General features: G+C 43.6%; 1 protein-coding gene across 2 annotated transcripts in view; it reads left to right on the forward strand.

Moving 5' to 3' along the window:
- Nucleotides 1-22,919, forward strand: part of ces2b (carboxylesterase 2b) — a 46,858-nt gene extending 23,939 nt beyond the window's left edge. The window contains exons 13-25 of one of the 2 annotated variants that reach the window (XM_029667784.2): nucleotides 2,086-2,265; nucleotides 3,835-4,035; nucleotides 4,256-4,394; nucleotides 8,238-8,371; nucleotides 9,340-9,493; nucleotides 9,655-9,759; nucleotides 9,882-9,983; nucleotides 10,820-10,960; nucleotides 11,679-11,756; nucleotides 11,863-12,010; nucleotides 14,333-14,482; nucleotides 22,239-22,311; nucleotides 22,400-22,919. In XM_029667784.2, coding sequence (XP_029523644.2) covers nucleotides 2,086-2,265; nucleotides 3,835-4,035; nucleotides 4,256-4,394; nucleotides 8,238-8,371; nucleotides 9,340-9,493; nucleotides 9,655-9,759; nucleotides 9,882-9,983; nucleotides 10,820-10,960; nucleotides 11,679-11,756; nucleotides 11,863-12,010; nucleotides 14,333-14,482; nucleotides 22,239-22,311; nucleotides 22,400-22,583 — 1,789 coding nt within the window. In that variant the 3' untranslated portion in view covers nucleotides 22,584-22,919. The remainder of the gene's footprint in view (nucleotides 1-2,085; nucleotides 2,266-3,834; nucleotides 4,036-4,255; nucleotides 4,395-8,237; nucleotides 8,372-9,339; nucleotides 9,494-9,654; nucleotides 9,760-9,881; nucleotides 9,984-10,819; nucleotides 10,961-11,678; nucleotides 11,757-11,862; nucleotides 12,011-14,332; nucleotides 14,483-22,238; nucleotides 22,312-22,399) is intronic. The other variant, XM_029667785.2, reaches the window with a different exon arrangement.
- The last annotated feature ends 3,602 nt before the right edge of the window (nucleotides 22,920-26,521 follow it).

Below are 26,521 nucleotides of genomic sequence, written 5' to 3' on the forward strand. Positions count from 1 at the left end.
TAAGACTTCTCCTCTCTCCCTCCTGAATACTTCGACCTCCGGGAGGCCTTCAATAAGAGGCCAGGGGCCACAATTACAATCAAGAATCGTTACCCCCTACCCCTGATGTCCGCTGCCTTGGAGTTGGCCCAATTGGCCCAATTCTTCACCAAACTGGACCTCCAGAACGCTTACAATCTGGTGAGAATCACCCCTAGTGGTCACTATGAGTATTTAGTCATGCCCTTCGGATTATCAAACTCACCGGCAGTCTTTCAAGCATTGGTCAATGACACTCTTAGGGATATGTTGAATCGGTTTGTTTTTGTTTACCTCGATAAGATCCTGATCTTCTCCAAGACCCTTCTGGAACACATACTGCATGTTCGCCAAGTCCTGAGATGCCTCCTGCAGAGTCAACTATATGTCAAGATACAGAAGCATGAGTTCCACATATCCCAAGTTTCCTTCCTGGGTCACATTATCTCTACTGCAGGCATCCAAATAGATCCCGTTAAGATTGAGGCGGCCGCCGACTGGTCCCCTGCCATCTCACTCAAGCAGGTCCAGCGGTTCCTCAGGTTTGCCTATTTTTACAGGCATTTTATACACAACTTTGGTGCGGTGGCAGCGCCTCTCAAGGTCCTAACCCGTAAGTCCCAGACCCGTTTTCGCTGGACCCCGAGGCTGACAGGGCATTCATGGAGCTCAAGGAATGTTTCACCTCTGGACCCATCCTCGTTCATCCTGATCCGACTGTCCCTTTGTGGTAGAGGTGCACGCCTCGGACACCAGAGTGGGGGCGGTCCTTTCACAGCAGAACTAGGAGGACAAGGAACTGCAACCATGACCCTTTCTCTCCGAACGGTTCTCGCCAGCGGAACGCAACTACTATGTAGGCAACCGGGAGCTCTTGGCAGTTAAGTGGGCCCTTGAGGGGTGGAGACACTGGTTGGAGGGGGCACCTCATCCTTTTGTGATCTGCACGGACCATAAGAACTTGATCTCCATTCAAGAAGCCAAGAGGTTGAACGCTCGCCAGACTAGGTGGGCTCTGTTTTTTAACAGGTTTGATTTCTCACTAGCCTATCACCCGGGATCCAAGAATCAGAAAGCAGACGCCCTGTCCTGCCAACATGATGTCTCTAACAAGGAGAGGGACACTGAGTCCATCATCCCCAGCTTATGCATTGTCGCCCCTGTGATATGGAGTATTGAGACCACGGTCCGACAAGCCCAGACCTGAGAATCTGACCCCGGCGGGGGAACCACTAACAGACTTTACATTCCGCACTCAGCCCAGTCCTGAGTACTACAATGGGGACACTCCTCTAAATTAACTGGGCATCCAGGGGTTAATTGGACACTAGAGTTCTTGAGGCGGAAATACTGCTGGCCCAACATCAATGAGGATGTGAGATCCTTTGTTGCGACCTGTTCCATCTGTGCCCAAAGCAAGTCTTCACGTCAGTGACCAGCCGGGTTGCTCCAACCTCTGCCCATCCCCAGCCGGCCCTGGTCTCATCTGTCGGGAGATTTTATCACTGGGCTACCTCCATCTCAAGGGCTTACAACTATCCTGGTGGTCGTCGATCGGTTCTCCAAGGCAGCCCATTTCATCGCCTTACCCACGTTGCCATCAGCGAAGGAGACCGCTGATCTCATGATTATCCATGTCTTTCGACTACACAGACTTCCCCAGGACATTGTCTCAGATCGGGGACCCAGTTTGTCTCATGGTATTGGAAGACCTTCTGCTCTCTGTTGGGGGCATCGGTGAGTGTCTTCTCTTCATCGGTGAGTCTCTCCTTTGTTGTTTTTTCAGTATTACTGTGATCCTTCTGTTACCTTATTTTCAGTAAAGTATTTACGTTTATCCTAAACCATTGATTCCTCATCTGGTCCATTCTCTGCACCTGGGTCCAACTCCAAAACGTCACAATTATTTTTTTCAAATTCTAACTTATTTGACAAGAACTATGGAACTATTTAAGAAAAGTGTAAGGGTGCTAATATATTTTGCTGCCACTGTATCTGTAGAACCAAATTCATTTTTAGGAACAGAGTATTATTTACGTGTGTGTGTGTGTGTGTGTGTATGTGTAGGTCTCCTAATGGGGCCGGCCTGGTTCAGTGGCCACAGTATGGACTAGAAGGACATTACCTGGGGATAGGGCTGGAGCAGGTACCTGGTCAACACCTGAAGAGGGACCGCTTCACCTTCCTGACACAGACTGTTCCTGAGAAACTACGTTTGGGTCGAGAGAAGATGGAGCAAAGTGATCTGTAGGGTGCCATTCTTTTATTTATGTTAATTTACGGTGGATTCGGAAAGTATTCAGACCCCTTCCCTTTTTCCACCTGTTGTTATGTTACAACCTTATTCTAAAATGCATTAAATAAAAAAATGTCCTCATCAATCTACACACAATACCTCAAAATGACAAAGCGAAAACAGGTTTTAAAAAAAGTTTGGTAGAGAAATACCTTATTTACATAAGTATTCAGACCCTTTGCTATGAGACTCGAAATTGAGCCCAAGTAAATCCTGTTTCCATTGATCATTCTTGAGATGTTTCTACAACTTGATTGGAGACCACCTGTGGTAAATTCAGGTGATTGGACATGATTTGGAAAGACACACCTGTCTATATAAGATCCCACAATTGACAGTGCATGTCAGAGCAAAAACCAAGCCATGAGGTCAAATGAATTTTGCTAGAGCTCAGAGAGATATTGATGAAAACCTGTTCCACAGCACTCAGGACCTCAGACTGGGGTGAATGTTCACATTCCAACAGGACAATGACCCTAAGCACACAGCCAAGACAACGCAGGAGTGGCCTCGGGACAAGTCTCTGAATGTCCTTGAGTGGCCCAGCCAGAGCCTGGATTTTAACCCGATCGAACATCTCTGAAAAGACCTGAAAATAGCTGTGCAGCGACGCTCCCCATCCAACTCTGCAGAGACGAATAGGAGAAAATACAGGTGTGCCAAGCTTGTAGCGTCAAAGCCAAGACTTGAGGCTGTAATCGCTGCCAAAGGTGCTTCAACAAAGTACTGAGTAAAGGGTCTGAATACTTATGTAAATGTGATATTTTTTATGTTTTCTTTTTTATAAATGTGCAAAAATGTCAACCTGTTCTTTGCATTGTCATTATGGGTTATTGTGTGTAGGTTTTAATCCATTTTAGAATACAACTGTAATGTAACAAAATGGGGAAAAAGTCAAGAGGTCTGAATACTCTCCAAATGCACTGTATATCAGGGAGACGTGGGACAACTGAGTACCATATCTTTTTTGTGATTTAGAGTTTTGAGCAATCTGACCTTGTCGGATGCCATTTCATCCAGTACTTCCTCTTCATCCGATTTGTAATCGCATCGGTATAATTTATGTGTGGGGAAAAACTTCAAGGTGTCAAGAGCTGGGGCCTTTGTTTTGGACAAGGGTGTACTCCTTTTATTCCCTTTCATTACCCCTGATCCAAACAGATACCATTTCCTTACTGGAATGAAACATTTGATTGATGAAATTCCTTGAGTTAAAACAGTGACTACTTGACATACTTGACTTAATTCTCTTGGTCCCCTTAGGTTCTTAGGGCATCCACCAGGGCTCTTAAGCCTACCATTTTCAACCTAAGGCTTTTGTTCTTGTAAAGTGGAGCATTTCTAGTTGTTTTATGGCCTTCCCTGCTTTCTCTGTCCTTGTAGTTGCAATCCAATGCATGTTTTGTTATATTTGTTGTGTGTTTTCTGAATGTATCCTTACCTCCGACATTGTCATTGTCCACTGAAGAACATCATTCAGAGTTCTTGTAAAGCAATGTCAACTGGGGATTTCTCAACAGGCCAAAAACTGGGCCGGTGGTCCAGACCAAACTGGGGGGTCTGAGAGGGCAGTATGTGAGTGTAAAGGGGAAGGAGACTGTGGTACAGGCCTACCTGGGTGTGCCGTTTGCCAAACCACCTGTTGGCCCACTGAGACTGACCCCGCCCCAGCCTGTGGAGGGATGGGAGAGAGTAAGGGACGCCACCCAGCAGCCTCTCATGTAAGATCAGCAAGGTCATGAACAAACAATTAATCTCAAGGAAGTTCTTGGTTGAAGAAAGGTTAGATCAATAATCAGTAAATAATTTGAAAAATCAACAAATCAAGCACAGTCAATGTACACAGTGAGGCAAGCAGAATGTGAAAACCACTACCTGGCTTATACAATGCGCACAGACCTGGTGAAACTTGGATATTAAAAGGTGTTCCGTGTTTTACAGGTGTCTTCAAGACAGACAGCGTACAGTAGACTTTGAGTCCAACTGGTCAATCAAAGTGGAAATCCCAGCAGTGTCAGAAGATTGTCTTTACCTCAACATATACACCCCGGCTAAACCTGCTGAGAATACCAAGCTTCCTGTAAGTTTAATAGCAGACACACACAGATTATAACTTCTCAAGTTATCAAGTCTTGGTCCTGGGTACCCAAAGAGGTGCACATATTTGTTCTAGCCATGCACTACCACACAGGATTCAACTAGGCCATAGATGGGCAACTTTGATGGGGCTGGGGGCCACAAGTAAATCGGAACTTATCATGAGGGGCCGCAGTGGCTGGGGGGTCTGCTTACCCTTGTCATGTCTTTGGCTATGCCGGATTAAGTTATATGACATGCTATTCTATAAAATAGTTTCTCTGTAATTCATATTACCTGATTAAGCTAATCAGGTGAATGTAATTAACTAGAAAAAAAAGTTGGGGCACCACAAAATAATGTTTATAGAGCTGTTATCTTCCGAATAACCTCTTAAAGACCTAGTAATCTTTTACATCAATAGCAGTCAATATTTAATCGTCACCTTGTTTAGTCTCATCTGAAAGTTGTAAATTCTTCACAAACCCTGGCTAACAAGTTGAATCAGCAATACAAAATTTGGTTTAATTATTTATTTACTAAATACCTAAATAATCACACAGAATTACATATACACAGAATGTTGATTACAAATGATGTCATAAAGGAAAACGTCCTTAGCGGACAGAACAGATATGACAGCTGGTTACACAAAGAAAGGGGGTGGGATTTTGAATGAAAGAGCGGGAAGACTGAGGAACAAAGGGAGAAGCTATGTCTCTATCGGGCCGTAGGCAGCTACTCTATTGTAAATACAGTATCTTATGCATTCTAAATTACCACCCATTTGAAAAAGGAAAATGCAATAAATATTTACTCTGAGCTGCACTTCGATCGGTTGGTCATAGATGAGATGCCGGGTTGTCCTTTGAAGAATGTCTGTTGGTAGAATGGATACTTGGTAGTACCGTCGTGTTGTGGTAGAAAATATACTCTGTCCGTCCTCTCCGAGCCCACGTCTACAGATGCTCCGCTAACGCGACGGCTAGGAGGTATCACTTCTTTAGTGAATAAGAGTTCAAAGTTCCTACCAAGTTGCCATGCTATATGCCCATGCTATATTCTGGCTGGTATAGTCGAAATTCATCCTTCCGGCGTGTAGGTTGTCACCTTCACATTGAAATTTGATGCTAATTTTGTTAGGTTCTCTAAGGTTGGCTTAGTTCTGTAGATGGTCTTTGTCCTTTCAACGTGGGGATCTCAAGTCCATACGTCCTTGGAACAGGTTATTATCTGAGCCCTTTTAACATAGGACCGTAGCCCTAACGTCCTCGGAACAGAAAGTTACATTTTCGTCAAGGGGCTTACAGTGCCTTGCGAAAGTATTCGGCCCCCTCGAATTTTGCGACCTTTTGCCACATTTCAGGCTTCAAACATAAAGATATAAAACTGTATTTTTTTGTGAAGAATCAACAACAAGTGAGACACAATCATGAAGTGGAACGACATTTATTGGATATTTCAAACTTTTTTAACAAATCAAAAACTGAAAAATTGGGCGTGCAAAATTATTCAGCCCCCTTAAGTTAATACTTTGTAGCGCCACCTTTTGCTGCGATTACAGCTGTAAGTCGCTTGGGGTATGTCTCTATCAGTTTTGCACATCGAGAGACTGAAATTTTTTCCCATTCCTCCTTGCAAAACAGCTCGAGCTCAGTGAGGATGGATGGAGAGCATTTGTGAACAGAAGTTTTCAGTTCTTTCCACAGCTTCTCGATTGGATTCAGGTCTGGACTTTGACTTGGCCATTCTAACACCTGGATATATTTATTTTTGAACCATTCCATTGTAGATTTTGCTTTATGTTTTGGATCATTGTCTTGTTGGAAGACAAATCTCCGTCCCAGTCTCAGGTCTTTTGCAGACTCCATCAGGTTTTCTTCCAGAATGGTCCTGTATTTGGCCCCATCCATCTTCCCATCAATTTTAACCATCTTCCCTGTCCCTGCTGAAGAAAAGCAGGCCCAAACCATGATGCTGCCATCCACCATGTTTGACAGTGGGGATGGTGTGTTCAGGGTGATGAGCTGTGTTGCTTTTACGCCAAACATAACGTTTTGCATTGTTGCCAAAAAGTTCAATTTTGGTTTCATCTGACCAGAGCACCTTCTTCCACATGTTTGGTGTGTCTCCCAGGTGGCTTGTGGCAAACTTTAAACGACACTTTTTATGGATATCTTTAAGAAATGGCTTTCTTCTTGCCACTCTTCCATAAAGGCCAGATTTGTGCAATATACGACTGATTGTTGTCCTATGGACAGAGTCTCCCACCTCAGCTGTAGATCTCTGCAGTTCATCCAGAGTGATCATGGGCCTCTTGGCTGCATCTCTGATCAGTCTTCTCCTTGTATGAGCTGAAAGTTTAGAGGGACGGCCAGGTCTTGGTAGATTTGCAGTGGTCTGATACTCCTTCCATTTCAATATTATCGCTTGCACAGTGCTCCTTGGGATGTTTAAAGCTTGGGAAATCTTTTTGTATCCAAATCCGGCTTTAAACTTCTTCACAACAGTATCTCGGACCTGCCTGGTGTGTTCCTTGTTCTTCATGATGCTCTCTGCGCTTTTAACGGACCTCTGAGACTATCACAGTGCAGGTGCATTTATACGGAGACTTGATTACACACAGGTGGATTGTATTTATCATCATTAGTCATTTAGGTCAACATTGGATCATTCAGAGATCCTCACTGAACTTCTGGAGAGAGTTTGCTGCACTGAAAGTAAAGGGGCTGAATAATTTTGCACGCCCAATTTTTCAGTTTTTGATTTGTTAAAAAAGTTTGAAATATCCAATAAATGTCGTTCCACTTCATGATTGTGTCCCACTTGTTGTTGATTCTTCACAAAAAAATACAGTTTTATATCTTTATGTTTGAAGCCTGAAATGTGGCAAAAGGTCGCAAAGTTCAAGGGGGCCGAATACTTTCGCAAGGCACTGTATATAGGATTGGGAGAGAGGGCCGTGTTTCATAGTTTACACCCAGTGTCTGTTCATATGGGCGGGGCCTCTGAGTGAGCAGAGTGGTGTTCTTCTGACAAACCGTTCTCTCATTAAGAAGCTAAAATTACATTTAATCTTTTCACAAATAGTTTCATATTTAAACATTTAAATTGCACAAATTGCATTCCATGTGAGTCTGATAACTAGAATGTGTCGACTTTCCAAGATACAGTTTATGTCATCCTGCCATTAGTAATAATGTCTCAGACAACAACTGATCTCATATTCCTTAAGTACCAACCGAAATATGGTTCTGTTTCCCATCTTTTGATGTCACCAGACTCTCCCTGTTAACAAAGGGATTTTCAATAGTCACATCGGTAGAGTGGAGAGAGGAAAAGGGGAAAGGTATTTATGGGGGTCATAAACTTCCCCCACCCTCATCCATACCCATACATGCAGTCAGAACTGCCGCTAGTATTTTGGGGCCCTAAGCAAAAGTTTGTTGAGGGGCACCTCCATCTTGCTTAGCAAAATACTCTTGACAGCGAAAAGAAGATTTAGCAATTCGTTTCATGCAATTCTACTCATTTTGCCATGGGGTGGAGAGAAATGTTCATAGTTTTGAATATACTATATGAGTGAGGGTGACTAACAAAATCAATGGGTGCAACCCAGTTGGTAATTCAACCATGATTGCTACAAATTTAGATAGCTGGCTGCTAGACTAATTTTCCAATCTAATAATTATTTTTTTGATTGTCATTCAATCAATCAAATGTATTTATTGAGACCTTTTTACATCAGCAGATGTCATGAAGTGCTTATACAGAAACCCAGCCTAAAACCCCCAAAAGTGAGCAATGCAGATGTAGATGATCAGCATGTATTGCTTGTGTTTCTCAGGTCATGGTTTGGATCCATGGTGGCGGATTCACCATGGGTTCTGCATCAACATATGATGGTTCTGCTTTGGCTGCATACCAGGATGTGGTTGTGGTGGTGATCCAATACCGTTTGGGACTGCTGGGGTTCTTCAGGTAAGACTGAACCATTACTGAACCACACACAATTGGAACCAACTTTTCTGTAGCCGTCATTGACAAACATTTGGCACCACACCTTTAAAAGAGAAATCTACCTCTGCCGATAATTTTTTGACTTTATAGCACTCTCAGAAGGCATGAATCATTGATTCACTGTTAGTTTTATACTTAAGACATGACTCTGCTCTTGTGCTTTAGAATTTGTGAATTTTGTCTCTTGTATGTCAGTTGGATAGGCTTTCATTCTTAATGACCAATGGGTTTTCAGGATCAACACCAGTGGTGTAAAGTACTTAAGTAAAAATACTTTAAAGTACTACATAAGTCGTTTTTGGGGTATCTGTACTTTGCTATTTATATTTTTGACAACTTTTACTTTGACTTTACTTTTACATTTTCCCTAACACTCAAAAGTACTAATTACATTTGGAATGCTTAACAGGACAGGAAAAGGGTCTAATTCACGCACTTAAAGAGAATATCCCTGGTCATATCTACTGTATCTGATCTGACTGAGTCACTAAACACAAATGCTTTGTTTGTAAATTATGTCTGAGTGTTGGAGTGTGCCCCTGTCTATCTGTAAATACAAAAATAAATAAAAACTGTGCCATCTGGTTTGCTTAATATAAGGAATTTGAAATTATTTATAATTCTACTTTTAATACTTAAGTATATTTTAGCAATTACATTTACTTTTGATACTTAAGTATATTCAAAACCAAATACTTTTGAACTTTTACTCAAGTAGGGTTTTACTGGGTGACTTTCACTTGAGTCATTTTCTATTAAGGTATCTTTACTTTTACTCAAGTATAACAATTGGGTACTTTTTCCACCACTGATCAACATTGTAAAGTTTTGGTGACATAGTTAATGAGTGTATTTGATGTCTATTTCACCTGTTTTGGGTCTATGTTGAAGACATTATTTGACTTAAGTTTCCCATCTCTTCCATACAGCACAGGAGACAAGTATGCCCCAGGGAACATGGGACTACTTGACCAGGTGGAAGCCTTGCGGTGGGTCCAGGAGCACATCCACAACTTTGGGGGCGACTCCAAGTCGGTCACCATATTTGGAGAGTCTGCTGGTGGAGTGAGTGTATCGTTACTGGTGAGGGCACACGCGCGCACACACACACGCACAAACATACATAAGCGCACACACACACACACACACAGAAATGCACCTACACAGAAGCGCACACACACACATACACACACAGATTGTTTGTGCTGTTGAACAGGCTCTAAACATGTTTTATTTTTCGCTAGCTTCATTCACCGTTGTCTGCTGGTCTGTTCCATCGTGCGATAGCTGAGAGTGGTACTGCAGCTATGGACGCTATCATACATTCCGACCCCCTGTCTGTGGCCCAGGTATTTTCAAACTCTTTCTCGCCACAAAAAAAAGGTAAACACTGTCATAGGTATACATCACACCATCAATTTCCTATTTTTCATCACAACCATGGCAGGTGATTATTTTGTTTGTGTCATAGATGGTGGCAACCATTTTGGGCTGTAACAGCAGCAACACAGAGCAGATTGCAGACTGTGTTGAGAAGTTGACTGCTGATGACATAGTTAATGTTCATAAACAGGTGAGATGTCCTGGACACCAGAATTATTTGAGCACTGTTCTCTGATATAAAAGCCACAACAAACTTTTAGGCTTAGTTATATTAGCTTTTTCTTTTTTGTAACTCAGTCGGGGTCTCTGCTTACTATTGAGAGTAAGAATAGTAGAATACACCAGGTGCCATTTTCTCTTAACATTTTTAGATTAGTAGTTAGTCTAGCCAGTTTTCTAAACTTGTAGTAATCATGGCCGAATATCGGAAAGGATTTTGTTAGTCATTTTCACTCAGATATCACATTAACATGGCATAAGTCATTACAAAATGTGTAGAATTGCAGGAAATTAGCTTTAAAACTGCAAAAATGGATTTCCACCCAATGGCAAAATGGGTAGAATTGCAGAAAATTTGCTGTAAATCTACATTTTTTCTCTTTGACCCATGGCAAAATGAATATATTTGCTTGACTGTTCTAAAATTACAATGTTTTCTCTCCACCCCATGGCAAAATGGGTAGAATTGCAGAAATTGTGCTTTAAAACTGCAGTATTTTCTCTACACCTTATGGCATAATGTGTAGAATTGCTGGAAATGTACTTTAAAAATAAAATATTTATCTCCACCATCAAGAGGGGGGCCACCAACATATTTTGCCACAAGGTGTGAAGTCCCACAACCAAATCTTGTTTAGGGCATCCAAAAGGCTAAAGCCGGCCCAACATAGCCTACAGTGTTTTCCAGCGAGCCATATTTGTGAGCGAGTACTGAGCTTAAACTTTCCCCAGAGGCATACTGCTTGAATGCAATTTTTATCTCGCAGCCCCTGAATAATTATGTTCTCAACATTTGTCTTTTTAAAGAACCAAATGTTGCGAATAGGTGTGACTGTTGGTGGGCATTTCCTGCCCAAGTTGTTGACTGAGACTTTCCATAACCACGAGATGCACAAGGTGCCGTTTCTGACGGGCACCAATACTGATGAAGGTTGGCTACTGGCGAACGTAAGTCAGCTTTGAACATGTATTTTAATATGCATAACAACTGAATATTGGATGTGACTTGGATAACACTTTAAGTTAACAACATTAAGTTAACAACAGAAAGTTGTTCTTTCTGCTAATTAGGGACGGTTTCATCAACTATAGTAACAGCTTTAGGCCATATTAACATGTTATATCATTCTTTAGCAATTGTTTTTCAAATGCATAGGAATGTAGTAATGTTTTTATTAATATACAAGTGGTATGAGGGGAAAGTCACTTTCACTTTTGTAATAACAAAAAACGTTCCACTCGTACTGTGTAAAATGTTAATACAATGTCGTTACATTGAGCGACACATGTTTAAAGGGATAGTTTGGGATTTTTGCAATGCCCTTTATCTACTTCCCTAGAGCCAGATGAACTCGTGGATACCATTTTATGTATCTGCATCCAATATGAAGGTACATAAAGGTAGTTTCGCAAGTAAATTCTAACTAGCATGTTAGCTGTTCCCATAGACTTCCAGTCATTGACTAGAGCTAATTAGCAACTTCTTTCAAACTGCATAGAGATGCATAAAAATGGTATCGACGAGTTCATCTGAATTTGGGGAAGTAGATAAAAGGCCTCATTGCAAAAATCCAGAACTATCCCTTTAAGAGTGACAAAGTGTCACTGACTTGATTTTCATTTTCCAATTGCAATGGTTGAATGTTGTACTCCTTGTACTCCCTAGATGATGGCACCTCCTGGTTGGGTGGATGGAATAGACCGGGAGCAGGTCATGCCTCTTTTGGCATTATGTTACCCTGATGTAAATATATGCAGTCACACCTGCCAAGAAATTGCTCAGATGAAATGCCTCATTACTGATTAAAATGCATGATGTGGCTACGCTGAATGGCCTTTGTCTCATTCAGCCTAAGGATCAGTGGATAACTGAGCTGATAGCAGATGAATACCTGGGAACCTCTGGAGATCGGATTAAAAACCGTGATGGGTTCATTGAGCTGGTTGGGGATGCTTTGTTTACCATTCCTGCTCTTAAAACAGCAGGCTTCCACAGAGGTAAGCTCAGGAGTCAAGGACATTAAAGTGGATGTAGATGTTTCCTCATCCTGAAAGTAGTCAATGGGCCAGGAGAAATTCTAATCCAAGCCGCTACAAATTTAAACTAACTTCAGTCACTGCTAGATAAAATCAATGGGGGATAGGGGGATCCGTCCAATATTCTAAATTTCATCATGACCAAATCAACTCCATCTGACATCAAATTCAAATAAATTTTTATTGGTCACATAGACATATTTAGCAAATGTTATTGCGGGCGTAGTGAAACTCTTGTAAATCAAGTTGGAAAATCCTGAATTTCCCTTTTTAATCAATTAATTATTAGAGGTTCAAGGAGCTAAGCTGGGTGAAACCCTATTGTATTTGTTGCCGTTGATTGTTATTAATTAATTTGGTGAAAAAATACAAATTCCTGTGAGATAATAAGGCCTAGGAGGATGCAACCCTGCATGATGGTAAAGAGTCATGGGCCACAACCCTCTCACGCAATGCCATGCCAATTGGCCACATGGTGGCGCTATAACAAGCAATTGAAAATTCACTTTTGTTTGGGGGGGGGGGGGGGGGGACTCCCGGGTGGCGCAGTGGTCTTAGGTACTGCATCGTGGTGCTAGCTGTGCCACCAGAGATTCTGGGTTCGAACCCAGGCTCTGTCGCAGCGGGCCACGACCGGGAGCTCCATGGGGCGACGCACAATTGGCCCAGCGTCGTCCGGGTTAGGGAGGGTTTGGCCGGCAGGAATATTCCTTCATCGCACACCAGCGACTCCTGTGGCGGACCGGACGCAGTGCACGCTGACCAGGTCGCCAGGTGTATGGTGTTTCCTCCGACACATTGGTGCAGCTGGCTTCCGGGTTGGATGTGCGTTGTGTCAACTAGAAGCAGTGCGGCTAGGTTGGGTTGTATTTCGGAGGACGCATGGCTCTCGACCTTCGCCTCTCCCAAGTCCATACGGGAGTTGCAGCGATGAGACAAGATTGTAACTACTACCAAATGGATACCACGAAATTGGGGAGAAAAAAGGGGTAAAAAAAGAAGAAAATGCACATTTTTGAAAGGTCAAGCCCTTACCCAGTGTGACCTAGAGTCCTGAAATTTGGTACATTGATCCGTCTCATAACATGAAACAAATTTGCCTCAAGAACCCAATATGATGGAGTTTCCGCCATGTTGAATTTTTTTTAAACACTTAACGCTAATACTCTGGCACCAAATGACCGATCTGCACGAAACTTGATATATAGCATCTATGGACCAAGGTTAGTCTAACAACATGGCCGCTACTTGCCAATAAACATTAACAAGGATGTTGTCTGGCACATAAATGCATATAAATCAGACACAAATATTTGTATTGTATCAAAACTTGATACACACTATTAAGACTCAACATAAGCACGCACATTGAGATCCACCATACAGCGGTGCTATATCTCTTGATCTATTTGACCCGGTGATTCCATTTTTCATGTGAGTCTAGGTTTGACCTTATGATGGCGCTGTCGGGACAGGAAAGAACAATTATGATGTGCTTCTATAGAAGCTATATACCAAATTTGGTACCAATTGGTCCAGTAGTTCTGGAGAAGAAGATGTTTAAAGTACTCAACATCATAAAAAATTGTCCAAAATACAGGTAACTGCAGCAATAAAGGAAACACCAACGTAAAGTGACTTAATAACGTGTTGGGCCATCACAAGCCACCAGAACAGCTTCAATGCGCCTTGGCATAGATTCTACAAATGTCTGGAACTCTAATGGAAGGATTCCTCCACGAAAAATTCCATCATCGTTTTGTTTGAAAACGCTGTCTTAGGCGCCGCTGTTTAATTGGGTTGAGATCTGGTGACTGAGACACACACACACTTTAAACCCCCCTATGCTCCTGTGAGACCCTTCTTTCAAAATCTAGCCATGGTAGCCAAAAGAACGGCCAACTGGACATTTTGATACATGACCCTAAGCTTGACGGGATGTTAATAAACTCAGGAACCACACCTGTTTGGAAGCATCTGCATTCAATATACTTTGTGTCACTCATTTACTCAAGTGTTTCCTTTATTTTGGCAGTAACCTGTACATCAAAAGCATATTGCATGATCTGTTAGATTTTGAATTCTGATATTCATATGCATGCATGGTAAGAGTACAGAAGCAGCTCATCCTAGAGTGATGTGTCCAATTTCTCTTGATTGTGGGGCCATAGTTCGAAACCCTGTCATGGCTGCTTGCAGTTATGTTTCATCAATGTTCTTAGTTTGTCGAGATGGTTGTGTGCAATCTTTCCATAATTGTTATTGTCTTATCCCACACAACAGATGCAGGTGTGCCTATGTACCTGTATGAGTTCCAGCAAACTCCCAGCATGCTTAAGAAGATGAGGCCGAGTTTCGTTGGGTCTGACCATGGAGATGAGCTTATGTTTGTTTTTGGATACTGCTTCACAACATCACATGTTACAGTTGATGGTAAAGAAATACTCTACCAACTCTACCTGCAATACCCCTGATCTTTGCCATTTATAATGTACACTATATATACAAAAGTATGTGGACACTCCTTCAAATTTGTGGATTCAGCTATTTCAGCCACACCCGTTGCTGACAGGTATCTCAAATTGAGCACACAGCCATGCAATCTCCATATAGATCAAATCAAATCAAATTTTATTTGTCACATACACATGGTTAGCAGATGTTAATGCGAGTGTAGCGAAATGCTTGTGCTTCTAGTTCCGACAATGCAGTGATAACCAACAAGTAATCTAACTAACAATTCCAAAACTACTGTCTTATACACAGTGTAAGGGGATAAGGAATATGTACATAAGGATATATGAATGAGTGATGGTACAGAGCAGCATACAGTAGATGGTATCGAGTACAGTATATACATATGAGATGAGTATGTAGACAAAGTAAACAAAGTGGCATAGTTAAAGTGGCTAGTGACATAAGAATGCAGTCGATGATCTAGAGTACAGTATATACATATGCATATGAGATGAATAATGTAGGTTAAGTAACATTATATAAGGTAGCATTGTTTAAAGTGGCTAGTGATATATTTACATAATTTCCCATCAATTCCCATTATTAAAGTGGCTGGAGTTGGGTCAGTGTCAATGACAGTGTGTTGGCAGCAGCCACTCAATGTTAGTGGTGGCTGTTTAACAGTCTGATGGCCTTGAGATAGAAGCTGTTTTTCAGTCTCTCGGTCCCAGCTTTGATGCACCTGTACTGACCTCGCCTTCTGGATGATAGCGGGGTGAACAGGCAGTGGTTCGGGTGGTTGATGTCCTTGATGATCTTTATGGCCTTCCTGTAACATCGGGTGGTGTAGGTGTCCTGGAGGGCAGGTAGTTTGCCCCCGGTGATGCGTTGTGCAGACCTCACATTGGCAGTAGGACGGCCATACGGAAGAGCTCAGTGACTTTCAACACGGCACCGTCATAGGATGCCACCTTTCCAACAAGTCAGTTTGTCAAATTTCTGCCCTGCTAGAGTTGCCCCGGTCAACTGTAAGAGCTGTTTTTGTGAAGTGGAAACGTCTAGGAGCAACCGTGGTAGGACACACAAGCTTACAGAACAGGACTGCCGAGTGCTGAAGTGCGTAAAAAAGCATCTGTCCTCGGTTACAATACTCACTACCGAGTTCCAAACTGCCTCTGGAAGCAGCTTCATGAAATTGTTTCCATGGCCGAGCAGCCTAAGACATGCACAATGCCAAGTGTCGGCTGGAGTGGTGTAAAGCTCGCCGCTATTGGACTCTGGAGCAGTGGAAATGCATTCTCTGGAGTGATGAATGACCCTTCACTATCTGGCAGTCCGACGGACGAATCTGGGTTTGGCGGATCCCGAATTCATAGTGCTAACTGTAAAGTTTGGTGGAGGAGGAATAATGGTTTGAGGCTATTTTTCAATTCTAGGCCCCTTAGTTCAAGTGAAGGGAAATCTTAACACTACAGCATACAATGACATTCTAGACGATTCTGTGCTTCCTACTTTGTGGCAACAGTTTGGGGATGGCCCTTTCCTGATTCAACATTGCAATGCCCCTGTGCACAAAGCGAGGTCCATACAGAAATGGTTTGTCGAGATTGGTGTGGAAGAACTTGACTGGCCTGCACAGAATACTGGCCTCAACCCCATTGAACACCTTTTGGATTAATTGACTGCGAGCCAGGCATAATCGCCCAAAATCAGTGCCGACCTCACTAATGCTCTTGTGGCTGAATGGAAGCAAGTCCCCTCAGCAATTTTCCAACATCTAGTGGAAAGCTTTCCCAGAAGAGTGGACGCTGTTTGTAGCAGCAAAGGGGAGACCAACTACATATTAATGCCCATGATTTTGGAATGAGATATTTGGCGAACAGGTGTCCACATAGTTTTGGTCATGTAGTCTATGTCACAAGCACTCACCACTAACTAGATAAACTCAGCAAGAAAATAAACGTCCTCTCACTGTCAACTGCGTTTATTTTCAGCAAACTTAACGTGTAAATATTTGTATGAACATAAGTTTCAACAACTGAGACATAAACTGAACAAGTTACACAGACATGTGACTAACATCAAATCAAATCAAATCAAATTTATTTATATAGCCCTTCGTACATCAGCTGATATCTCAAAGTGCTGTACAGAAACCCAGCCTAAAACCCCAAACAGCAAACAATGCAGGTGTAAAAGCACGGTGGCTAGGAAAAACTCCCTAGAAAGGCCAAAACCTAGGAAGAAACCTAGAGAGGAACCAGGCTATGTGGGGTGGCCAGTCCTCTTCTGGCTGTGCCGGGTAGAGATTATAACAGAACATGACCAAGATGTTCAAATGTTCATAAATGACCAGCATGGTCGAATAATAATAAGGCAGAACAGTTGAAACTGGAGCAGCAGCACAGTCAGGTGGACTGGGGACAGCAAGGAGTCATCATGTCAGGTAGTCCTGGGGCACGGTCCTAGGGCTCAGGTCCTCCGAGAGAGAGAAAGAAAGAGAGAATTAGAGAGAGCATATGTGGGGTGGCCAGTCCTCTTCTGGCTGTGCCGGGTGGAGATATAACAGAACGTGGCCAAGATGTTCAAATGTTCATAAATGACCAGCATGGTTGAATAATAGTAAGGCAGAACAGTTGAAACTGGAGCAGCAGCATGGCCAGGTGGACTGGGGACAGCAAGGAGTCATCATGTCAGGTAGTCCTGGGGCATGGTCCTAGGGCTCAGGTCCTCCGAGAGAGAGAAAGAAAGAGAGAAGGAGAGAATTAGAGAACGACACTTAGATTCACACAGGACACCGAATAGGACAGGAGAAGTACTCCAGATATAACAAACTGACCCTAGCCCCCGACACATAAACTAATGCAGCATAAATACTGGAGGCTGAGACAGGAGGGGTCAGGAGACACTGTGGCCCCATCCGAGGACACCCCCGGACAGGGCCAAACAGGAAGGATATAACCCCACCCACTTTGCCAAAGCACAGCCCCCACACCACTAGAGGGATATCTTCAACCACCAACTTACCATCCTGAGACAAGGCCGAGTATAGCCCACAAAGATCTCCGCCACAGCTCAACCCAAGGGGGGCGCCAACCCAGACAGGCCGACCACAACAGTGAATCAACCCACCCAGGTGACGCACCCCCAGGGACGGCATGAGAGAGCCCCAGTAAGCCAGTGACTCAGCCCCGTAACAGGGTAGAGGCAGAGAATCCCAGTGGAAAGAGGGAATCGGCCAGGCAGAGACAGCAAGGGCGGTTCGTTGCTCCAGAGCCTTTCCGTTCACCTTCCCACTCCTGGGCCAGACTACACTCAATCATATGACCCACTGAAGAGATGAGTCTTCAGTAAAGACTTAAAGGTTGAGACCGAGTTTGCGTCTCTGACATGGGTAGGCAGACCGTTCCATAAAAATGGAGCTCTATAGGAGAAAGCCCTGCCTCCAGCTGTTTGCTTAGAAATTCTAGGGACAATTAGGAGGCCTGCGTCTTGTGACCGTAGCGTACGTGTAGGTATGTACGGCAGGACCAAATCAGAGAGATAGGTAGGAGCAAGCCCATGTAATGCTTTGTAGGTTAGCAGTAAAACCTTGAAATCAGCCCTTGCTTTGACAGGAAGCCAGTGTAGAGAGGCTAGCACTGGAGTAATATGATCACATTTTTTGGTTCTAGTCAGGATTCTAGCAGCCGTATTCAGCACTAACTGAAGTTTATTTAGTGCTTTATCCGGGTAGCCGGAAAATAGAGCATTGCAGTAGTCTAACCTAGAAGTGACAAAAGCATGGATTAATTTTTCTGCATCATTTTTGGACAGAAAGTTTCTGATTTTTGCAATGTTACGTAGATGGAAAAAGCTGTCCTCGAAATGGTCTTGATATGTTCTTCAAAAGAGAGATCAGGGTCCAGAGTAACGCCGAGGTCCTTCACAGTTTTATTTGAGACGACTGTACAACCATTAAGATTAATTGTCAGATTCAACAGAAGATCTCTTTGTTTCTTGGGACCTAGAACAAGCATCTCTGTTTTGTCCGAGTTTAATAGTAGAAAGTTTGCAGCCATCCACTTCCTTATGTCTGAAACACATGCTTCTAGCGAGGGCAATTTTGGGGCTTCACCATGTTTCATTGAAATGTACAGCTGTGTGTCATCCGCATAGCAGTGAAAGTTTACATTATGTTTTCGAATAACATCCCCAAGAGGTAAAATATATAGTGAAAACAATAGTGGTCCTAAAACAGAACCTTGAGGAACACCGAAATTTACAGTTGATTTGTCAGAGGACAAACCATTCACAGAGACAAACTGATATCTTTCCGACAGATAAGATCTAAACCAGGCCAGAACATGTCCGTGTAGACCAATTTGGGTTTCCAATCTCTCCAAAAGAATGTGGTGATCGATGGTATCAAAAGCAGCACTAAGGTCTAGGAGCACGAGGACAGATGCAGAGCCTCGGTCCGTTGCCATTAAAATGTCATTTACCACCTTCACAAGTGCCGTCTCAGTGCTATGATGGGGTCTAAAACCAGACTGAAGCATTTCGTATACATTGTTTGTCTTCAGGAAGGCAGTGAGTTGCTGCGCAACAGCCTTCTCTAAAATTTTTGAGAGGAATGGAAGATTCGATATAGGCCGATAGTTTTTATATTTTCTGGGTCAAGGTTTGGCTTTTTTCAAGAGAGGCTTTATTACTGCCACTTTTAGTGAGTTTGGTACACATCCAGTGGATAGAGAGCCGTTTATTATGTTCAACATAGGAGGGCCAAGCACAGGAAGCAGCTCTTTCAGTAGTTTAGTTGGAATAGGGTCCAGTATGCAGCTTGAAGGTTTAGAGGCCATGATTATTTTCATCATTGTGTCAAGAGATATAGTACTAAAAGACTTGAGCGTCTCTCTTGATCCTAGGTCCTGGCAGAGTTGTGCAGACTCAGGACAACTGAGGTTTGGAGGAATACGCAGGTTTAAAGAGGAGTCCGTAATTTGCTTTCTAATAATCATAATCTTTTCCTCAAAGAAGTTCATGAATTTATCACTGCTAAAGTGAAAGTCATCCTCTCTTGGGGAATGCTGCTTTTTAGTTAGCTTTGCGACAGTATCAAAAGGAATTTCGGATTGTTCTTATTTTCCTCAATTAAGTTAGAAAAATAGGATGATCGAGCAGCAGTAAGGGCTCTTCGGTACTGCACGGTACCGTCCTTCCAAGCTAGTCGGAAGACTTCCAGTTTGGTGTGGCGCCATTTCCGTTCCAATTTTCTGGAAGCTTGCTTCAGAGCTCGGGTATTTTCTGTGTACCAGGGAGCTAGTTTCTTATGAGACATTTTTTTAGTTTTTAGGGTGCAACTGCATCTAGGGTATTGCGCAAGGTTAAATTGAGATACTCAGTTAGGTGGTTAACGGATTTTTGTCCTCTGGCGTCCTTGGGTAGGCAGAGGGAGTCTGGAAGGGCATCAAGGAATCTTTGTGTTGTCTGTGAATTTATAGCACGACTTTTGATGTTCCTTGGTTGGGGTCTGAGCAGATTATTTGTTGCAATTGCAAACGTAATAAAATGGTGGTCCGATAGTCCAGGATTATGAGGAAAAACATTAAGATCCACAACATTTATTCCATGGGACAAAACTAGGTCCAGCGTATGACTGTGACAGTGAGTGGGTCCAGAGACATGTTGGACAAAACCCACTGAGTCGATGATGGCTCCGAAAGCCTTTTGGAGTGGGTCTGTGGACTTTTCCATGTGAATATTAAAGTCACCAAAGATTAGAATATTATCTGCAATGACTACAAGGTCCGATAGGAATTCAGGGAACTCAGTGAGAAACGCTGTATATGGCCCAGGAGGCCTGTAAACAGTAGCTATAAAAAGTGATTGAGTAGGCTGCATAGATTTCATGACTAGAAGCTCAAAAGACGAAAACGTCTTTTTTTTTTTGTAAATTGAAATTTGCTATCGTAAATGTTAGCAACACCTCCGCCTTTGCGGGATGCACGGGGATATGCTCACTAGTGTAGCCAGGAGGTGAGGCCTCATTTAACACAGTAAATTCATCAGGCTTAAGCCATGTTTCAGTCAGGCCAATCACATCAAGATTATGATCAGTGATTAGTTCATTGACTATAATTGCCTTTGAAGTAAGGGATCTAACATTAAGTAGCCCTATTTTGAGAAGTGAGGTATCATGATCTCTTTCAGTAATGACAGGAATGGAGGTGGTCTTTATCCTAGTGAGATTGCTAAGGCGAACACCGCCATGTTTAGTTTTGCCCAACCTAGGTCGAGGCACAGACACGGTCTCAATGGTGATAGCTGAGCTGACTACACTGACTATGCTAGTGGCAGACTCCACTATGCTGGCAGGCTGGCTAATAGCCTGCTGCCTGGCCTGCACCCTATTTCATTGTGGAGCTAGAGGAGTTAGAGCCCTGTCTATGTTGGTAGATAAGATGAGAGCACCCCTCCAGCTAGGATGGAGTCCGTCACTCCTCAGCAGGTCAGGCTTGGTCCTGTTTGTGGGTGAGTCCCAGAAAGAGGGCCAATTATCTACAAATTCTATCTTTTGGGAGGGGCAGAAAACAGTTTTCAACCAGCTAACATAAATGGAATAATGTGTCCCTGAACAAAGGAGGGGTCAAATTCAAAAGTAACAGTCAGTGTCGTCTGGTGTGGCCACCAGTGCATCTCCTCCTCATGCACTGCACCAGATTTGCCAGTTCTTGCTGTGAGATGTTACCCCACTCTTCCACCAAAGCACCTGCAAGTTCCTGGACATTTCTGGGGGGAATGGCCCTAGCTCTCATTCTCCGATCCAACAGGTCCCAGACGTGCTCAATGGGATAGAGATTTGGGCTCTTTGCTGGCCATGGCAGAACACTGACATTCCTGTCTTGCAGGAAATCACACATGGAACGAGCAGTATGGCTGGTGGCATTGTCATGCTGGATGGTCATGTCAGGATGAGCCTGCAGGAAGGGTACCACATGAGGGAGGAGGATGTCTTCCCTGTAACGCACAGCGTTGAGATTGCCTGCAATGACAACAAGCTCAGTCCAATGATGCTGTGACACACCGCCCCAGACCATGACGGACCCTTATCTCCAAATCGATCCCGCTCCAGAATACAGGCCTCAGTGTAACACTCATTCCTTTGACGATAAACGCGAATCCGACGATCACCCCTGGTGAGACAAAACCGCGACTCTTCAATGATGAGCACTTTTTGCCAGTCCTGTCTGGTACAGCGACGGTGGGTTTGTGCCCATAGGCGACGTTGTTGCCGGTGATGTCTGGTGAGGACCTGCCTTACAACAGGCCGACAAGCTCTCAGTCCAACCTCTCTCAGCCTATTGCGGACAGTCTGAGCACCGATGGAGAGATTGTGCGTTCCTGGTATAACTCAAGCCATTGTTGTTGCCATCCTGTACCTGTCCCAAGGGTGTGATTTTCGGATGTAGCGATCCTAAAGGCCTCTTTAGTGTCCTAAGTTTTCATAACTGTGACCTTAATTGCCTACCGTCTGTAAGCTGTTAGTGTCTTAACAACATTTCCACAGGTGCATGTTCATTAATTGTTTATGGTTCATTGAACAAGCATGGGAAACAGTGTTTAAACCCTTTACAATGAAGATCTGTGAAGTTATTTGGATTTAGAATAATTATCTTTGAAAGACAGGGTTCTGAAAAAGGGACGTTTATTGTTTTGCTGAGTTTACTAACTCTGAATTTTTTTCTTTCAGCCTCATGTACAGAGGAAGATGAACAGTTAAGCGGAATCATGATGAGTTACTGGGGCAACTTTGCTCGTACAGGGTAGGAGCTTGTTCTATGTTTTTAAAACACATTGTTTAAACAACAATAATAGGTAACAGTTATATGTTATTAACTTCACTATGTTTAGGTCTCCCAACGGGGTCGGCCTGGTACAGTGGCCACAGTACGGACCAGAAGGAGATTACCTGGGGATAGGGCTGGAGCAGGTACCTGGTCAACACCTGAAGAGGGACCGCTTCACCTTCATGACAAAGATCCTCCCTGAGAAAGTGCATTTGGTTCAAGAGAAGATTAAGCACAGCGAGCTGTAAGGCTCATCATCTCAAAAGTTTTTCATTTATCAACTCAGACTGTTAACTGAAATCAAACTTCAAATGTACAGTATTATTGCTAACAATTTAAATCTGCAGGCATTGCATGATCATGAGCACAGTGTACATGACCTAGAGCACAATTTAACAATAATTTGGTTGCACTGAATGTACTGTATGAATAGAATCTCAGATTTAAAAAAATGAAGGAAACACTATTCTACAGTGAGATACCCCATTGATTCTTACTAATCCAAGTTGATTTTATAGAATTTACATGGAGAATTTCCAAATTGTACTGTTCATTGAATAAAACCGACTGTTCATTTTCCAGCCCATTGCTATTCACTGGAATTATTTGAGGGGGCTCTAGTCATAGCGAGCATGACATGCCTTGGATATTTTCTGTGAAAATAAAAACTCAGCAATCTACAAACTAAGCCCCAAAATGACGAAGTGAAAACAGGTTTTTATCAACAACAAAAAATTGCACATTTATAAAAAACTGAAATTCCTTATCTACATAAGTATTCAGACACGAAGTTGAGGTCAGGTGCATCCTGTTTCCATTGATCATCCTTGAGATGTTTCTACAACTTGATTGGAGTCCACCTTGGGGGGGGGGGGAGGGGGCGGCATTTGATTAGATGTTCAGGAGTCTTATGGCTTGGGGAAAGTAGCTGCCATGCAGTAGCAGAGAGAACAGTCTATGACTATGGTGGCTGGAGACTTTGACAATTTTTAGGGCCTTCTTCTGACACCGGCTGGTGTAGAGGTCCTGGATGGCAGGAAGCTTGGTTGCAGTGATGTACTGGGCCGTACGCACTACCCTCTGTAGTGCCTTTCGGTCAGAGGCCGAGCATTTGCCATACCAGGCAGTGATGCAACCAGTCAGGATGGTCTTGATGGTGCCGCTGTAGAACCTTTTCAGGATCTGAGGACCCATGCCAAATGTTTTCAGTGTCCTGAGGGGGACCCTAGACCCTATACCCACTAGGTTTCGTCGTGCCCTCTTCATGACTGTCTTGGTGTGCATGGACCATGTTAGTTTGTTCGTAATGTGGACATCAAGGAAGATGAAGCTCTCAACCTGTTTTGCTACAGTCCTGTCGATGAGAATGTCCATGTTCAGTCCTCCTTTTCCAGTAATCCACAATCATCTCCTTTGTCTTGATCATATTGAGGGAGAGGTTGTTATCCTGGCACCACACAGACAGGTCTCTGACCTCCTCCATATAAGCTGTCTCGTCGGAACATGTCCAGTTGGGAAAGGGCAGTGTGGAGTGCAATAGAGATTGCGTCATCTGTGGATCTGTTAGGGCGGTATGCAAATTGGAGTGGGTCTAGGGTTTCTGGGATAATGGTGTTGATGTGAGCCATGACCAGCCTTTCAAAGCACTTCATGGCTACAGACGTGAGTGCTACGGGTCGGTAGTCATTTAGGCAGGTTACCACCTTAGTGTTTTTACCTTTATTTTACTAGGCAAGTCAGTTAAGAACAAATTCTTATTTTCAATGACGGCCTAGGAACAGTGGGTTAACTGCCTGTTCAGGGGGCAGAACGACAGATTTGTACCTTGTCAGCTCGGGGATTCGAACTTGCAACCTTTCGGTTACTAGTCCAACGCTCTAACCACTAGGCTACCCTGCCGCCCCATGTTGGTATTACAGACTTAGACAGGGAGAGGTTGAAAATGTCAGTGAAGACACTTGCCAGTTGGTCAGCACATGCTCGGGGTACACTTCCTTGTAATCCATCTGGCCCTGAGGCCTTGTGAATGTTGACCTGTTTAAAGGTCTTAATCACATCTGCTGTAGAGAGCGTGATCACACAGTCGCCCGGAACAGCTGATGCTCTCATGCATGTTTCAGTGTTACTTGCCTCGAATCGAGCATAGAAGTAATTTAGCTTGTCTGGTAGGCTTGTGTCACTGGGCAGCTCTCGGCTGTGCTTCCCTTTGTAGTCTGTAATAGTTTGCAAGCCCTGCCACATCCGACGAGCATCGGAGCCGGTGTAGTACAATTTTAGTCCTGTATTGACGCTTTGCCTGTTTGATGGTTCATCGGAGGGCATAGCGGGATTTCTTATAAGCTTCCAGGTTAGAGTACCACTCCTTGAAAGTGACAGCTCTACCCTTTAGCTCAGTGCGGATGTTGCCTGTAATCCATGGCTCCTGGTTGGGGTATGTACGTACAATCACTGTGGGGACGACATCATTGATGCACTTATTGATGAAGTTGGTGACTGATGTGGTGTACTCCTCAATGCCATCAGAAGGATCCCGGAACATATTCCAGTCTGTGCAAAACAGTAGCTTAGCATCTGCTTCATCTGACCACTGTTTTATTGACCGAGTCACTGGTGCTTCCTGCTTTAATTTTTGCTTCTAAACAGAAATCAGGAGGACAGAATTATTGTCAGTAATGCCAAATGGAGGGCAAGGGAGAGCTTTGTACGCGTCCCTTTGTGTGGAGTAAAGGTGGTCTAGAGTTTCTTTCCCCTCTGGTTGCACATTTAACATGCTGGTGGAAATTTGGTAAAACGGATTTGTTTTCTTGCGTTAAAGTCCCCGGCCACTAGGAGCACCGCCTCTGGATGAGCGTTTTCCTGTTTCCTTAAGGCGGTATACAGCTCATTGAGTCTTAGTGCCAGCATCAGTCTGTGGTGGTATATAGACAGCTACGAAAAATACAGATGAAAACTCTCTAGGTAAATAGTGTGGTCTACATCTTATCATGAGATGCTATACCTCAGGCGAGCAAAACCTCAAGACTTCCTTAGATATCGTGCACCAGCTGTTGTTTACAGATATACATAGACCGCCTCCCCTTGTCTTACCAGAGGCTGCTGTTCTATCCTGCTTATACAGTGTAAAACTCACCAGCTGTATGATGTTCATGTCTTCGTTCAGCCACGACTCTGTGAAACATAAGATATTACAGTTTTTAATGTCCCGTTGGTAGATTCATCTTGCTCATAGATCATCAATTTTATTTTCCAATGATTGCATGTTTGCCAATAGAATGGACGCCATTTTAGTTTTACTCGCTCGCCTACGAATTCCCATAACCCAGACAGATCTCCTCCTTTTTCTCTGTATTCTCTTCACGCAAATGACGGGGACAGTTGACAGTGCATGTCAGAGCAAAAACCAAGCCACGATGTCGAAGGAATTGTCCATAGAGCTCCGAGACAGGATTGTGTTGAGGCACATATCTGGGGAAGGGTACCAAAACATTTCTGCAACATTTAAGGTCCCCAAGAACACAGTGGCCTGAGCAATCACGGGAGAAGGGCCTTGGTCAGGGAGGTGACCAAGAACCTTCCAGAAGGACAACCATCTCTGCAGCACTCCACCAATCAGGCCTTTATGATGGAGTGGCCATACGGAAGCCACTCCTCAGTAAAAGGCACATGACAGCCTTTTTAGAGTTTACCAAAAGGCACCTAAAGACTCTCAAGCCATGAGAAGCAAGATTCTCTGGTATGATGAAACCAAGATTGAACTCTTTGACCTGAATTCCAAGCATCACGCCTGGAGAACCTGGCACTATCCCTACGGTGAAGCATGGTGGTGGCAGAATCATGCTGTGGGGATGTTTTTCAGAGTCGGGGACTGGGAGACTAGTCAGGATCAAGGGAAAGATGAACAGAGCAAACTATAGAGAGGTTCTTGATGAAAACCTGCTCGAGACTGCTCAGAACCTCAGACTGGGGCAAAGGTTCACCTTCAAATAGGACAACGAACCTAAGCACACAGTCAAGACAATGCAGGAGTGGCTTCGGGACAAGTCTATGAATGTCATTGAGTGACCCAGCCAGAGCCCGGACTTAAACCCGATCGAATATCTCTGGAGAGACTTGAAAATAGCTGTGCCGCAACGCTCCCCATCCAACCTGACAGAGCTTGAGAGGATCTGTAGAGAACAGAATGGGA

Source organism: Oncorhynchus nerka, linkage group LG9a, assembly GCF_034236695.1.
Source record: "Oncorhynchus nerka isolate Pitt River linkage group LG9a, Oner_Uvic_2.0, whole genome shotgun sequence".
Taxonomy (NCBI): domain Eukaryota; kingdom Metazoa; phylum Chordata; class Actinopteri; order Salmoniformes; family Salmonidae; genus Oncorhynchus; species Oncorhynchus nerka.